At 34.9% G+C, this 17,480-nt stretch overlaps 1 protein-coding gene across 2 annotated transcripts; it reads left to right on the top strand.

The window, feature by feature from the left end:
* Window positions 1-549: 549 nt before the first annotated feature.
* On the top strand, window positions 550-12,963 carry LOC106753410 (transcriptional elongation regulator MINIYO). 2 transcript variants are annotated; one of them, XM_014635212.2, is made up of 10 exons: window positions 550-868; window positions 1,469-2,504; window positions 5,589-5,683; window positions 5,848-6,035; window positions 7,624-7,729; window positions 7,829-8,089; window positions 8,223-8,408; window positions 8,532-10,799; window positions 11,858-12,067; window positions 12,519-12,963. In XM_014635212.2, the coding sequence occupies exons 1-10, from the start codon at window positions 650-652 to the stop codon at window positions 12,708-12,710; spliced, it is 4,761 nt and encodes a 1,586-aa protein (XP_014490698.1). In that variant the 5' UTR covers window positions 550-649; the 3' UTR covers window positions 12,711-12,963. The 2 variants fall into 2 exon arrangements, with proteins under 2 accessions (XP_014490698.1, XP_022633232.1); XM_022777511.1 differs by having other exon boundaries at window positions 7,832-8,089.
* Window positions 12,964-17,480: the final 4,517 nt, after the last annotated feature.

Consider the following 17,480-nt stretch of genomic DNA (forward strand, 5'->3'; position numbering starts at 1 on the left):
TTCTCCAAGAACTCATATACAAGAAAGTTTTGTCAATACATGTATTATTAATAATGTGTTGTCATCATAAAAAACCAGAAACACTGTGAGATTAAGGTTTAACTAAACCAGTGCTTCTCTTATCAACAATCTCAACAAAAATAACAAGCAAACTATAGATAAAAAATAAAGATAAAACATCTATATAAAATATCTAATAATTTAAAATATCTAATCCAATTTAAAAGTTAAAAAAGACTTATAAAAATTAAAAAGTAAAGTTTTATATTACTTAATTTTCTAATTATGCTCAGAAATTTATCTCTAAATAATACAATTTACAACTTATTTTTTACCTCTGAATTGTACAACTCAAAAATCAGTGTTTTAGATTATACAATTAAAAAAAATTATAAGAAAAAACGACTTCTAAATTACATTATTTTTAACTTTATATAATCCAAAAGTCAATTGACTTCCAATTATACAATGCAAAAGGGTAAAACGGAAATGTTATTTACAGGGGGTGCAGCAACATATACATGGAGGTGCAGAAGCTGCCCAAGAAAGCCTATTTCCGGAATCCAACCCTTCATAGTTTCGTTCTTTTTTTCTTCTCTCTCTCACTGTTTGTTCTGTTTAGGTGTTGGTGAAGTGTGTGCCAACTACTATGGAGAATCATCAAAAGGGAAGAGCACAACCTAAGAAAGTGAAGATTTTGAGCACGAGTTCACTGCTAATAAACGAAAAAGATGCCTCTCAATTGGTTGGTTCCATCGTCGAAAAGGGTATCTCTGATTCACACAATAACCCCACAACACCCTTCATCTCTTTTCCCAAACCCACTGTTCTACCTTTCCCCGTTGCGCGCCACCGTTCACATGGCCCTGTAAGTGCCCTTTCGTTCTCCTTGAACTCCCCTTTTGGCTACCCTTTTCACTGTAAAGCTTTTTTTGTTCTTATATTGTATTGTATCATGCTTGAATTTAATTGAAACGAAGATGTGTTGTGATGAATAAAGTATGACAAGAAAAATAGATAGTCTTTTCATGTTTTCTATGTTTATATTGAGTTTTACCGAGGAGGGTATGCTTGAATTTAGATTTCGTGAGTGTTAATGGGAGATATATACGAAGTTCTACTTTGTTTTGGCATGTGGTGGGGTTCACTGCATTGTTCTTATTTAAGTTGTCCTCTGCGTGTTTTTTAGTGAACACAGCAAATGAAATAGAGGGGTTTTCTATTTCTTTGTCTCCCGTTAGATATGAGGATAAATTAGTTATTATTACTTGGTTTTGTGTGAAAAAAATCTATGTAGGAGTAACCAATGAACTGTTCATCATGTCTGTTGAGCCTCAAAGGTCTAAGAAGGCTATGAAAAATGAAAATGTGACTGTTTCGTTGACTCGTTTTGGTTTACTATGAATGTAACTTGTGTAAAGTGTAGTAAGCTGTTTGGACTGAAAGTTAGGTTCTGGTGGTTTTACAGCATTGGCGTCCACTGACCAATGAAAAGGAAGATGATGATGACGACGACGCTGATGATGGTGACAATAACGTTGAGGATGAAGAAGATAAAAATTTCCAGGAGTTTGAAAGAGTTTCGGCCTTTGCTAAGCCGGTACAAAGGAGGAGGAAAAAGGGTTTGGATTTTAGAAAATGGAAAGAGATCAATTCGGATGATGGTTCTTCCTTGGGGAAGGAATCAGAGGAGAGTGTGTCAAGATTTAGCCAAAGTACAGGGAAAAAGAAGTATGAAAACGGCAGTAAGAGTCTAAACAAGAAAACTTCATCTTCTGATAGTAATATTATTTCTCAGATGAAAGTGGATATGAAACCATCGTTAGATGACTCAGATGGTGGGTTTATCAGTTCAACCAAGATTATGGATATAGATACATCAAATAAGGCGGATCATCAGGACCAAAGTGAATTTGCTTCTGGTTTAGACCAAATTTGCTCTGATAGGATGTCTGATTACAATTTTGGATCTCTAGATGTGCAAAGACCAAAGCAAACTCACTTAAATTCAAACATGCCGTCTTTTTCTAGTTCCAATAGTATCATTAGTGACCAAAAGTCTGTGTCACTGGAAAGTGAAATTGATTATGAGAATCAAGTTCGGATTCAGCAAATGTCAGCTGAGGAGATTGCAGAAGCCCAGGCTGAGATAATGGCGAAGATGAACCCTTCATTACTAAAAGTACTACAGAAGAGGGGGCACGAGAAATTGAAGAAACGTGATGGTTTAAAATCAGAAGTGGGCACTGGCTCAGAATCTTTGAAGGGACATAGTCAGAGTCTTCAGGATGCCAAGCATCTACACACAGATAATGGTGTTTCTCATACAGTGATGACATCACCAACTGAAAGAAAGCTAGATGATAACAAAATTAGCGCACAGAGTTCAACCACCGCCAGTAGTAGCACATGGAATGCTTGGAGCAATAGAGTTGAGGCTGTTAGAGAGCTACGATTTTCTTTGGATGGGGATGTTGTTGATTCTGAACAGTCATCAGTCTACGGTACACCTTTCTATTCTTATGTTTTCTTAACTATCTTGAGTTCTAATGTCAATATGATGCTTTGTATGATCCTTGCATGTTATAGTATCTCCTTATACTGTTATGGATTCTGTAGTTAACTGATATATATTGGCTAAGAATTTTGTTATTGGTCAGTTATTTCTGATCGATTATTATAGAAACTGGATCAGAAACCAAATGAATTTCCAGAACAAGAAAGTAACAGTGTTTATTTCCAAAATGTAAGATATTACAGAAAAGAATAGCAATGGTTCATTGAGGAACCAGAATCCTCCCAACAATATATCCTGTGCCCTCTGCTTCTCTCTCCTTACTTTTTATACTGACCTCTCTTAAACTTAACTAACTCTGCTGACATCGTAACTAACTCCTAGCATCATATAACTTTTTTCCCATTTTTCTTATTTATTCTCTCATAAACCTTTGCAATAAGGGTCCATACCCTATCTGTTATGTATCCGAGTAGGAGACATAAACAAAAAAACCTCTCACACACTCAAAACAAGCAAAAGAATAATGAAAGAATGGAATTTCTTTTATTGATGGTGATAGAATTCTCTAAATAAACAAAAGTAAACAATAATTGGGAGCATACCCTCCTTCAATTACTTGGGAGCATAACCTCCCTCACAGGACGGTAGCCGCCTGTCAACAAAACTCAATAGTCAAAACATAACCCTAAATCCTAGACTCTAGCTTTATTTATACTATAACATTTCCCGCCCATGACATACTAAATATCTCTCTAGAATATATCTATATTTAACATAAATATATTCTTTTATGGATGGTAATATGTGTAAAGAAAAATAAACAATAATTGGGAGCATACCCTCCTTCAATTACTTGGGAGCATAACCTCCCTCACAGCCGCCTGTCAACAAAACTCAATAATCAAAACATAACCCTAAACCCTAGACTCTAGCTTTATTTATACTATAATATTTCCCGCCCATCTCATACTAAATGTCTCTCTAGAATATATATATATCTAATATATATATATATATATATATATATATATATATATATATATATATATATATATATCCCTATATTTAATGTAAATATTCACCTGTATACTTCCCTAGCATATATCATTAATTATAAATATCTTATATTGTATATTTTCCTGGAATATATATTTATTTACTCTAATTATCTTATACTGAATATTCTCCTCAAATATAGCTCCCTTTACTGTAATTAGTTTCCGCCCACCCTGTGTTGTGACAGTTAGGATGGTAGTTCTTCAACCGTTCGGCTTGATAGCTTCCTGTCTTCCTGCGTTCGGCCTGGTTGCTCTCCGTTGTCCACCGTTCGGTGCCCTTCTCCCTCACCGCCTTCCACCGTTCGGATATCGTTCGGCCTTTACGGTTAATACTGTTTGGCCGCATTTTCCTCCTACCTTTCTTCTCCTTCTTATATACTTTCCAACCTTTATCATTACCTCCCACCTTACACCGTAACACTATCTATACCCACCCCATGAAGATGCACATTGTCCTCAAGGTGGAACTGTGGAAAGTTTTATGCCACAACTAAAAGTCTCTCCCGACTGCTTTCTAATTTTGGTAACAGATACCATTTAACAAGAATCTCCTGTGACGAGCATCATTTATTTTTCAATCCTGCAAAGCTTCTTGAAACAAATTCAACTTGTGATCTAGTGGTAGTACTTTAGGAAGGGGCTGAGATCTTTTGCGTGGGGTGTATAACATTCGTAAAAAGTGCCACGTGGAATATTAGGTGCTCTTTGGAATGGGGCATAGTTTCCAGCCGATAAGCTACTTCTTTTTATTTAGTCTCATATCATGTTGTAACAATAACTCCAAAATTACTTCCAATTGTTGCACATGTTCCTATTGATTGGTGCTAAAAGTTGGATTTTCATGAAGAAAAAACACTAATGCAAACATCCTCATAAAGGGTTTTAGCATCTCATTCATTAAGGTTTGGAAAGTTGAAGAACATTAGTCAAACCAAACTAGATATCAATTCATAATGTCCATCATGAGTTTAAAGGGCCGTTTCCTTAATATCATCCTCCTCATCCTTGTTTGTTTAATGGTAACCTGATTTTGAATCCAATCAACACAAAATCACCATCCCCCATCTTTCTTCAGGACATACACTTAGGTGAATGATGCCTACTCTTAACTTCTTGGTCCCCGATTTTTCAGTCTGTCTTTTGATAGTGGGGATACTTATTTGTCCTAATATTTGGAATTTGAGACTGATTTTAATACAATTACATGATCTGGCCTCCTTTTCTTAGTAAATGGATATATGCATGACTTAACCTTACAAAATTTTTTTTTAAGATAAAGATTGCTCCCATTTATATATTGTAAATTTACTTTATCTTTAGTCAATGTAAAATTTTTCAACACACACCCCCTCCATCAAGTCATGGACATCTCACTTGTGGGACAAGATATTTGTGAGTAGTTAGGCTTTAATACTGTCTCAGTAAGTGAACATATGTCTAACTTAACCTCACAAAACAAACTTGTAAGGTGAGGATTGTCTTCACTTATATATTGTAAATTTGTTTCATGTGAGATCTCTAACACCTTTGAGGAGGAAAATTACGTTGGACTTGAAAAACGTTTGAATTTTCATCAAACCAATATATGCTTTCATTAATCTCTATCTACATGTTAGCATTTCCATGTGTATCATCTAGGCAATATATTCCTAGTAAATGCAATATACAGCAAACATAAGATCAGTAGTGTTGCTAAATTATGGTCTGTCTAAGAGCATTGAGCTGAGTGTATAATGCCCCCTATCCAAACCCCTCTGAATTGTACTAGAAATTAACAGAGCTGTTCTGATTGAAGCTTCCTTTGCTTCCAAATGTTTCCAAGTTCATAGATTCTATTAGTTGCTTCCTATTCTATATTAAGTATACTAGTTGTTAACATTTTTCATAAAACAGAATGGAGGTGTGAATGTAGATTTGAATATTAATGGATATCATGTTTACTTTGGAAATAGGCTGGGGTGTAACATATAAATTTTGAATTTTCTACGTGACAATTCTCTGTTATTATACAGATAATGTCACTGAACGCGACTATCTGCGGACTGAGGGAGACCCTGGTGCTGCTGGTTATACAATTAAAGAAGCAGTGGCACTCACTAGAAGTGTGGTATGTTATTTGTCGTTATGGGGGTGTATATTTCAGTTGTATGTAGTATATAGTATATTGGATGTCTGAATTTGGAACAGTTTGGATGGCTTCACAATTATGGATATTAGATAAAAAAATATTTCCCCTTTAGTAATGTAGCATTTTCCAATATTTTTGTTTAGATTCCCGGACAAAGGGCCCTTGCATTGCATCTCCTGTCATCTTTGCTTGATAAGGCATTGAACTATATTTGTAAAGACAGAACAGGGCATATGACAAAACATGAGAGCAAAGTTGACAAATCAGTTGACTGGGAGGCTGTTTGGGCTTTTGCACTGGGTCCAGAACCTGAGCTTGTGTTGTCACTTAGGTAAATTTTACTTTTTGGTCCAAGCTGTTGATATTATCAACTACCTGGTATGACTGAGTGAAAATGCATGGTTATTTTTTTCCTCTTGTAAGAAAATTAATATTGCTGCTTTTATTGCAATTAATAATTTAGCATACAAGTTGATTAGTGTGTATCTAAGTATATCTCACTCAGTCTTGGTTATGTATATAATTAGTAATATCATGCCCATCTGGCACTTGACATAGACTCGATGAAGCTAGAGAGCAAATATCTGTTGACATTATTGAGTATTTACTTTCTTGCTACTCTAGAAGCCAGCCTTGTTTGTGTTAAACTATTTGACAACATGATTATGATAACTTGGGATATTTTAGAGTATCTTAGTTAATATCTTGGGAGTGATTTCCATATTTAATTATTTTTTCATAATTTCTTTTTATTTAGGATTGGCATCCTTTCTTGGGGATGACAATTAGTGCTGTCTTTTTGTAACATGTCATTACTCACCAATGAAGATACCTTTCTCTCGAGCTCTCCTTTTTTATTTAAATCTGTATAATATTAACATGAAATCAAACTGTCAAACTGATTATATCCTGTGATCCAACCACTCCATCACTGTTCTACTGCTTAGTTTTCGGCTAGGTTTTTGTGGTTGTTTTTCTTCATTCCAGCTAGCTGTCTTTCCTTCTGTTACCCTCTTTTTGAAGTTTTTATTCGTCAAATTTGAAAATGTATATCTGCCTTCTCTTGAGCCCTTATTACTGCATGATGCGTAGATTTAACCGTTAGATTGGTTCGTATTTGTTCTAATGTTACTCAGCAGTTCCCTTTCTCTGGAATAATTTATTTGGTGTTTTCAGTGAATATTGGCTTTTGTTGGAGAATCTTCAGCAGTTCCTGTATGTTAATTTTAGAGGATTTAGTTGTTCGTGCTTTTTCTTTGGTTGGATAGAAATGCTTGCTTCATCTCTTCATGAGTCTTCTATTGGGTTCATTAGGGATCAAGTAGTTTTCCTAGCTTCTTTTTGGTGTTCTGGTTATAGTGTTTTTAGTTTTTGTTTTTGTTAGATCCGTGTAGACATTGGTATGTTTTGCATGTTTATTGATCTTTGTTTTTTACCTTAATTTTTGGTTGTCGAGTCTTTAGTTCTTGAGGCTTCTTAACCTCTTATATTTGTCTATTTTTCTTATTAATAAATTCTGTGTTTATATAAGCTTTGTTAACTATGTTTTGCGGTTAGCTATTGTGTACTCTTGATCTTCCTATTTTGTACCTTTATTGTGGTCTTCTTCCTAGCTTGCATACTTGGAACAACAGGCCCCCTTTGGGTAATTTTATTGCCTACATAGCTGTTTCTAAATTTCTATTGGAAGAGTGGGGTGTACATGACTCATCATCCTTTTGTCCCCATGTAGTTAATAACATGGAGTGTTGGTGAGGCTAGATGGTAGCTTTATGATGTGTTTGATGAACTCTTTTGAGTAGCTTATGATAAACATTCTGATTAATACTTCAATTCTTCTAAATTGTGTTGTCATATAATTATTTTGTCCTCATTATACGAGCCTAATATGATGGCAGTTGCGCTCTGATATTTTGAAGGATATGTCTTGATGATAATCACAATTCTGTAGTTCTGGCCTGTGCAAAAGTTGTTCAATGTGTATTGAGTTGTGATGCAAATGAGAACTACTGTGATATCTCAGAGGTAATTGAATTTCTCATCTTAGAGTTATTATCTTTAATTAGATACTATTATTGTGTTTAAAATTATGTTCATCTGATTAATTTATTTCTGTAATTCCAGAAGGTAGCAACTTGTGACATGGATATTTTCACAGCTCCAGTTTTTAGGAGCAGACCAGATATTAACGTTGGATTCCTTCAAGGGGGTTTCTGGAAGTACAGTGCCAAACCTTCCAATATTCTTGCTTTCAGCGATGATTCAGTGGACAATGAGACCGAAGGAAAACATACTATTCAAGATGATATAGTTGTTGCTGGGCAAGATTTTACTGTAGGTCTAGTTCGAATGGGAATCCTTCCTAGACTTCGTTATCTTTTGGAGGTAAAACTTAATAATTAACCATGTTGAAACATTTGAAGTCGAGATTTTGTGTACAAAGGTTAAGAATATTTCAGTTTTACAATTACAGTTTTTGAACTTCAATGTCAAATTCATTAGTCTTTAATTGTTGCAGACGGATCCTACGACAGCTTTAGAAGAATGTATTATTTCTATACTTATTGCCTTAGCGAGGCATTCACCTACATGTGCTAATGCTGTGCTGAAATGTGAAAGACTTGTTCAGACAATTGTGAATAGATTTACTTCTGACAATTTTGAAATTCGATCTTCTATGATAAGATCTGTAAGACTCTTGAAGGTGAGTGGTAATTTTCCGTTTTATTTTCTAGGCCGATACATTTTCCCTTGTTACTTATGTAAAGTTATTTCTGTATCAGCAGCTAGATAATCGTTCCTAATGTTTTATTTTATTTTGGACAAGGTGTTAACTCGGTTAAACCAGACAATTTGTCTGGAGTTTATAAAGAAAGGGTATTTTCGGGCTATGATTTGGAATTTATATCAAAGTCCTTCCTCTGTTGACCACTGGCTAAGGTTAGGGAAGGAAAAATGTAAACTCATGTCTGCTCTGATTGTTGAACAACTGCAATTCTGGAGGGTTTGCATTCAATATGGATATTGTGTGTCGTACTTCTCAGAAATGTTCCCTGCCTTCTCTTTTTGGTTGAAACCGCCTTCATTTGAAAAACTTGTTGAAAACAATGTTTTGGATGAATATACTTCCATCTCCAGGGAAGCATACCTTGTTCTGGAGTCTTTGTCTGGAAGACTTCCAAATTTATATTCAAAGCAGTGTTTAAACAATAAACTTCCAGAATCCACTGGTGACTCAGAGGTATGGTCTTGGAGTTATGTTGGTCCAATGGTTGACTTAGCCATAAGGTGGATGGCGACTAGAAGTGATCCGGAAGTATCTAAATTCTTTGAGGGACAGAAAGACAGGAGATGTGACTATAGTTTCCGAGGTTTTTCTTCAACTCCTTTGTTGTGGGCGTATACTGCTGTGACTAACATGCTTTTCAAAGTGCTTGAAAGGATGACATGGGGGAGTACTACCAGCTCTCATGAAACTGAAGGGCATGTGCCATGGCTTCCAGAAATTGTGCCTAAGATTGGACTTGAGTTGATCAAACATTGGCTTTTGGGATTTTCTGCATCTGTTGGGACAAAATGTAGAGATTCTGAAGGTGAATCTTTTATGAAGGAACTAATTTATTTGAGGCAGAAGAATGATCTTGAAATGTCTTTAGCTTCCACCTGTTGTCTAAATGGAATTGTGAAGATTATTACTACTATTGATAATCTTATACAGTCTGCCAAGATTGGCATCCCAAGCCAAGAAGAACGAAGTTTGTCAAAAGAAGGAAAAGTACTCAAGGGTGGCATCATTAATGGGTTTATGGTTGACTTGAGATATATGCTTGATGTTTTCATGTTTTCTGTTTCTTCAGGATGGCACCGTGTACAATCCATTGAGTCATTTGGCAGAGGAGGACCTGTTCCAGGAGCAGGAATTGGATGGGGTGCCCCAGATGGGGGGTTCTGGTCAGTGACAGTTTTATTGGCACAAACAGATGCAAGATTTCTTGTCTGTTTGCTGGAAATTTTTGAAAAAGCATCTAAAGATGTCATGACAGAAGAAACATCTTTTACTGTGCAAAGGGTTAATGCTAGCTTGGGGTTGTGCTTAACTGCAGGGCCTAGAGATAAGGTTGTTGTAGAGAAGACATTGAATCTCCTACTGCATGTTTCTTTACTGAAGCACCTTGATCTCTGTATACAGAATTATCTCTCTAATAGGAGGGGTAAAACCTTTAGCTGGCAACATGAAGAAGAGGATTACATACACTTAAGCAATATGTTATCATCTCATTTTAGGAGCAGGTGGCTGTCTGAAAAGGTGAAGTCGAAAGCTGTTGATGGCAGTAGTTCTTCTGGCATTAAGACCTCTCCAAAGGTTGGTGCTTGTTTGGAAACCATTTATGAGGATTCGGACATGTCTTCCATGGCAAGTCCATGCTGTAATTCTTTAACGTTAGAATGGGCTCACCAGAAGCTACCACTTCCAGCTCACTTTTACCTCAGTCCAATCTCAACAATTTTCCATAGCAAGCGAGCTGGTACTCACAAAGTTGATGATGTACTACAAGATTCCTCTAATTTGCTTGAAGTTGCCAGATGTGGACTTTTCTTTGTTTTAGGTGTTGAAGTAATGTCCACTTTTCAAGGACACATTCCTTCTCCTGTTCATCATGTATCATTAACATGGAAGTTACATTCCTTGTCTGTCAATTTTATTGTTGGAATGGAAATACTTGAACATGATCGGAGCAGGGATAATTTTGAAGCTTTGCAGGATCTATATGGTGAGCTTCTTGATGAGGCAAGGCTTAACCAAAGTAAAGACGTTATTTCAGAAGATAAAAAGAATCTTGAGTTTCTACAGTTCCAATCTGAGATTCATGAAAGTTACTCAACTTTTTTAGAAGAGCTTATAGAGCAGTTTTCTGCTGTGTCTTATGGTGACGTGATTTTTGGACGGCAAGTTTCAGTCTATCTACATCGTTGTGTTGAAACTTCCATTCGCCTTGCTGCCTGGAATACACTGTCCAATGCGCGTGTTCTTGAGCTTTTGCCACCTTTAGAAAAATGTTTGTCAAGTGCTAAAGGATACCTAGAACCTTTGGAGGTAAGAAAATATATTCACTAAATATCAAACTATTTTACCATGGATCATTACCTTGTTCTGATTCGGTTTGAGTGTTTGTTATTTTGATATGTTCTGTTGGATATCTAGTAACCATTAGAAATTATAGTATAGAACTAGGTGTAAATTTCACCTTACAAGACAATTTTATAAAGTTAATTAGATTTTAAGTTTATTTGTTAAGACTTTTCTTTCTGTATTGAAGATATATGGTTGAATATATAACTGGTATTTATATTTTATTGTATGTATACCTTTGTAAATTTTCAGAAGGTAGTTGCTTAAGGGTTTGCTTTAAATCATAAAAGCATATGCCACAAAGTACAAGAAAAGCTTCTTTTGCATCAAATAAAATTGTTTAATTTTTTTTTTAAATGTTAAAATGAATGCTTTATTCATCTATGATGATCTTTACTTTGTGTATTAGTAGTTAAGAGACGTGGATTTACCTATTAAGACTTCTAATCCCAAAACTGATGTCATATACAATCCAAGATGTCACAGAAAATGTAAAAGGTTACATAGCAGTGTTATCTGAGTTTTTGTTTTTTCTCTAGATATTTGCCTAGCCCTAGTATTAATATTTGCAGTGGACTAACCAATATAGGTAAAAAATAAAATAAAAATGTAACAGAAGGCAAAGGGGATATATATAATAATATTGCTTCTTGCGAAGGTTCTGTGAAAGGAGAGGTGTAATTTTTGACTAGAGAAAACATTTACTTTCATTAAACATAAAGAAGACTTTGAAGAGGAGATAGATAAAGATGGTGATTACAGACAAGCTCTTATTGATCTTATCAAACACTAACTTTGTGGATAGTGTTTGGTCATGTTAATCTATTGCTGATTGACCATGCTGCAGAATTTGTGTTAAATAGTTTACTACGTTGGTTGTACTGTAGCTTTATGAACTTCGAGGAAGCTTTTGTGAGCTCCGGAAGTACTACACTAGTGGTTGCACCTGCAATGCATACTAGTCATTGATTCAGAATGCAATGTATTTAAATTAACATCAATCGTGTACCTTATCTCTGCAGGATAATGAAGCAATTTTGGAAGCTTATGCAAAGTCGTGGTGTTCAAACGCCCTTGACAGAGCTGCAATTCGAGGATCAGTTGCATATACTCTTGTTGTTCATCATCTTTCCTCTTTTATATTTCATGCCTGTCCCACGGATAAGTTATTGCTGCGAAACAGACTTGCTAGATCTCTCTTGCGAGATTATGCTGGGAAATCACAACATGAGGTAACAAAACTTTTAACCCTGATGGAGAAATTGTACTTGAGGCTAATCTCCATTCAGAACTTGTGCTTCCATTAATTATTCAATTAGTTTAAGCTAATCTAAATCTGATTAAGGAAATCAACTGGTGTGTGAATATGTGTAGTTCATAGTGATCCCTAAATGAGTCTATTTGAGAATGTGTGTGCTTGTTCTGTCATCATATTGTTTGGATGTATCAACTAGCACTTGGCCTAAAAAATAAAGTTTTAAGATTGTGCAGTGAGACATCACTGTTTAGATAAATCCTAGTTGCAGTATTTGTGTCATGGATGAAGTATGAGTTAAGATATTGTCCTATGATCCTATCTCTATCCTTCCTTATATGCTTTACTTTGTTGCATCCGTATTTACAAATTTCACACACATTATGGTGGTGTAGCCAAAACATTAACTAATGGAACTTCTGTTTCAGGGAATGTTATTGAACCTCATTCACCATAACAAGCCATCAACATCTGTCACGGAGGAGCAGCTGAATGCTGTGCTTTCTGAGAAGAGTTGGTTAGAGTCCAGATTAAAAATATTGATTGAGGCTTGTGAGGGAAATTCCTCTCTTTTGACTGTAGTAGATAAGTTGAAGGCCGTTCTTGTAGAGAAGAGTTAACAGTGAGGTTAGAAGGTAACCAATCTATATATAGAATGATATACGAAAGAACAACAAAGTCTTGTATATAGATTCTACAATGGGGTCTCAAATGTACTGATTGGAGCATACATGGCCACTGATATTAGTATATTTTGTTAGAGTGGAGTCTGTTTTTCTCATTATGGTAACCATTTCATAAGGCATGCAATGTACATATTGAAAGGATTAAAGTATTTTAGTTATTATAGACATTTATTCGATTTCTCTTTTATCACATTTTTACTCCATTAATTTTGTAAGTTTTTTTCCATCACCTCAATTGTTACATCTACCATTTTCTCCCTGTTTGTTTCTCTCTATATCTTTTCGCACCACTCAAATGTAGTCCAAGAGAGTTTGGTGTTGATTATTGTCCATTGGTTGACAATCAAAATGGTAAAGGTCATAGCTACTCAACTGTTGTTTGGTAGGAAGAAAAAAGAAGCAAACAATACTAAACATACATATGAAATGACAAGTATTTGTAATAAAAAATAGAGTATGTAAAGTTAAGAGGTATTTGATGTTCCCATTTTGAAAGTTGTTTATGTCCTAATATGTTTGGTGTTGTAGAAATAAAGGAAGAGAGGAAAGTAAAAGGGGAAAAGTGAAATTTGTTGACTGTTTGAAAGATATGAAAGGAAGAGTATTTTGACAAATAAGGAGTCATAAAAAATTAAAAAGAAAATAATTTAACACAAAATTTAAGAAATGTATTCAAATTGTTATGAATTACAATTTATTTAATTTTGTAGGGTAGCACTTTTTTTTATTTTTTTTAAGTATGCACCTTTAATCGATTATATTTTTCTTTTTATTCCTTGGTTAAATTTGATTTTTATAACAATAATAATAATAATAGTAATTATAACTACTATCTATATTAATGTATAAATATATTTTCTCTTTTAAGCATATATATTTTTTATTTCCTAATATACCCATTATTTTATGTAATTTTGGTTTAAAATAATTTTCTGTCTTATTTTTGTTTCCAATGATTGTAAAAAATAATCCTATGTCTCCATATCTTTTACTACTTTAAGTTTCTTATTTTTCGAACTTCATTCTTTATTTTCTCAAACAATTCAAATCCCTCTAATCTTACATTTAATTTATTAAACAGTATCTTAAATTTAAACAAAGTAACATAAACATGAATAAATACATATTAAAAATATATTAAATAGAAATAAATATGAACATTAATATGTAAAGTAATAAAAATTATGTAGTCTTAATGATGAGTTGTTGGGATTAGACCATGGTTATTCTGAATCGAAAGTGTAGGAAGGACTTTTCTATGTAAATTTTAATAAGTAATTTGGTGGTTTAAACTAGTTAGATCACAACTGGGTCTGTCCTTTTGAAATCTTATGTCTTGGTTGATGGTGTTTTGATATTAGCAGTGGTGGCTAAACATTGCTTTGAGAAATGGTGCTGTTTAGACAGGTTTAAGTTTCTCTGATTCTGGTTATGTGAGTGGTTCTAGTGTGGTTAGTCTTTAATGACAACCTTAGCATCTGTAAAATGGTGTGGCTAAGGGTTCAAGTCAGCTAGGTGCAGTTGCCATGTGGTTTTCTACCAAATGTTGAGTGGGCATAAAGTCTATATTCTTTTTGTATAAATGTTATGTGGTGTTTTCTAGTGGTTTAGTTGCTGTTATAGGATTATGTAATACATTTTATTGAGATAACTATTATAGGATGTAACTCCATTTAGGTTTGAGTGTTTTTTTTTCCTATAATATGTTGCTATAGTGGCTAGTTCATGAGAATGGTGTATGTTAAAGTTCCTAGGGTCTTTTAACTATGTATTCAAGTTGTCAAAATATGTTAATAGAGTGCCAATCATGTTTTCACTTAGTTTAGTGATAGGGAATGAGCTATATATGTCTAATTCGAATATTCTTAGTGTAAATAAACAAAAATGAGTCTTGACAAAAGAGGAACGAGGATGCTAATGTAATGGACTTTAGGAGGAGATGTTTCAAGTGTTGTCGAGCTGGTTACTATGTTCGAGTGATGGATGACTCTTGGTCGATGGTGAAGCATACTAGGGTGATTGTGATACACTATATGGTTGACGGATGTGCATGTTGAGATGATTGACGTGTCTGCTTGTTGTACCTCGTAACTCTTGAGTTTTTTGCTTTTGGCCTTGCGATGTGAGAAAGAGGCTATCTTCAGTCGTAGGATGCGGGAAGAGAGTAGGGTTCGAATGTTGTGCCCTTTTCGGCCGTGTGCGATGCTGGAAGAGGAGAATGATGTTTCTCTTGAACTCTGACTCATTTGTTGAGTATAGTGCTCGATGTGCGATGTAGTAACGTGTTTACTCGTAAGTCCAAAGCGTATAGACTTCTAAACCTAACTTTCCCACTTCGACCTAAATTTTCACCAAACAACCTAAACGGTTTTCATTAGTTAACTAACAAGGGAAACTCTTCTTTTACTTCAATTAACAACCCAAAGCTAGACCCTCGTTAGCCAATAACCACCAATGCACTACTACCCTAATGTAACATACCAATACACAACAAATTTGTCCCAAAATGCAAAATGACTACCAATGAAAGCTATGGTGATCGATCATTCACTAGTGTAGTCAAGGGAAATGACAAAGTTTATTTTCGCCCATAAGCAGCGATTCCTGAACCGAGGCAAATACAGGTGAGGCAAAAAAGTCTATCCCTTTTTGCCTCGACTCACAACCGAGGCAAAAAGGGGTAGAATTTTTCCTCGGTTCATAGGTTGTTAGAAAACAGGTATGCTTCGTTTCAACACCAAGAGGGAGTGGGGTGAATTGGTGAGGTTTCAAAATCAGAGTCTTTTTAAAATCTTTTTCGCAAAGTATAAACCTTTACAAAGTTTCTTGAATCATAAAGAATGAAAATTTTAAGTGCAGTGGAAAATGCTAAGTTGACTACGAAAGCAGTAAAGTCGACTTAATGTAAAAGAGTAGGGATAGAGAATTCAAACGCAAATTTTTATACTGGTTCGGCCTCACTGCCTACATCCAGTGTCATTCCATAATCTGGAAGCAAATGCACTATATTGGTCAAGGTTTTTACAACAAGGCTTTTATAGAGACCTCCACGTCAAAAATATAAAACACCTCTCTAACCCTCTAACCAAAATATAGGCAATACACACATCAAAGATCTGCAACAAGATATCCCCTCTTCTGCAATCTTTAACCCACTTTGAACAATCCTCAAAGTGTCTAGACTCCACGAGTCAACCTCCTGTAATCACAACAGGAACGCAACAACAATCTTTACAAGGATTGATAGAAATCTTGATCAGCAGATGAGCACCACAGTGTGCAGAGTATGATCAGCCAAAAAGCACATAAATCTTTCTCCTTCAAAGAACCTCTTCAAAGATAGATCACCATGATCTTCTTGATGAGTTCTTGGAGCAAATTCTTAGAGATAATGATCTGTAAATCACAAATGAAAGTAGAATTTCCAAAGTCTTCATGATCAACTGAGGCACGTATATCTATAGTTTTCTATAAATCAGACGCTCCTGAAGTCCGCTAAGCTACTAATAGAGTCGACTGTCTTCAGACAGTTATAACAATTAAGTCAAATAGTAGCAGTCAACAACTAACAAATTAATTTTACATTTAATACAGTTGACTATCACCAATGCAATAACTAACTTTTGAAATATAGTCGTTACTGTTCACAGTCAGAACATAATTTTAAACAAATCAACTAACTAAGTCAGATCCACTGTGCATGTAGTCGACTTAGGCATATTAGCACAGTTTGAAAATCTTTTCAATGCAAAATCACACATAACACCACTTTTGAAAGTCTGTGCATAGTCACGAGTTTTAATCGACTTACTTCATAATGAAGTCGACTTAAAACTTGCAGTTATGCCACACAATATAAGTTCATGTGGTTTTCTCTTCAAAAACATATGTAATGAAATCACAGATGATGTATCAGTAATAAGCTTAGTGAGTATGCATTCATTTATCAAAATTAACACAAAACATGTTCAATAAGATGTCAACCAATAAGCAACAAAACATGTAACACATAACAAAACATGTGTTATTAATAATGTGTTGTCATCATCAAAAGCCAAAGTGATTAAAGAACTGTGAGATTAAGGTTAGCTAAACCAATGCTTATCTTATCAACAATCTCAACACAGGTAACCAAAGCAGTAGAGTTCTTCCTTTTTTTATTTTTTTCGAAGGACTTTTTGCCTCAGTTCCTTTTAAACCGAGGTAGTATCTCAGATTTTACTGCCTTGGTTCAGATCCCAACCGAGGCAGTAAAGTGTTCTTTATATTTTTTTTTGCTGTTTTGCCAGCCTTTTCGCCTTGGTTCCTGCTGAACCGAGGCAATATCCCAAACTCTACTGTCTCAGTTGGGACCTGAAGCGAGGTAGTAAAGTATTTTTTTCTTTTTTCTTTGCTTTTTCACCAGCCTTTCTGCCTCAGTTGTGACCTGAACCGATGCCATAGAGGGCTTTCTGCCTCGGTTATGGACACAATCGAGGCGTATTCCCCTATTCTTTTTTTTTTAACAACAGGTCCGTTTCTACAACATTCCTAACTGTAGAAACAAACTTGCATATTTTTAACAACCATAATAGTCCAGAACAATGCAAAAGCATATATTTTCAATAAAAATTATATTAAAACATAAATTCATTCAATGTAATCATAGATCAATTTCTTAGAAGCATAAATCAATTCAATGTAATCATAAATCAACTTAGAAGC

The sequence above is a fragment of the Vigna radiata genome, unplaced genomic scaffold, assembly GCF_000741045.1.
Source record: "Vigna radiata var. radiata cultivar VC1973A unplaced genomic scaffold, Vradiata_ver6 scaffold_228, whole genome shotgun sequence".
NCBI lineage: Eukaryota > Viridiplantae > Streptophyta > Magnoliopsida > Fabales > Fabaceae > Vigna > Vigna radiata.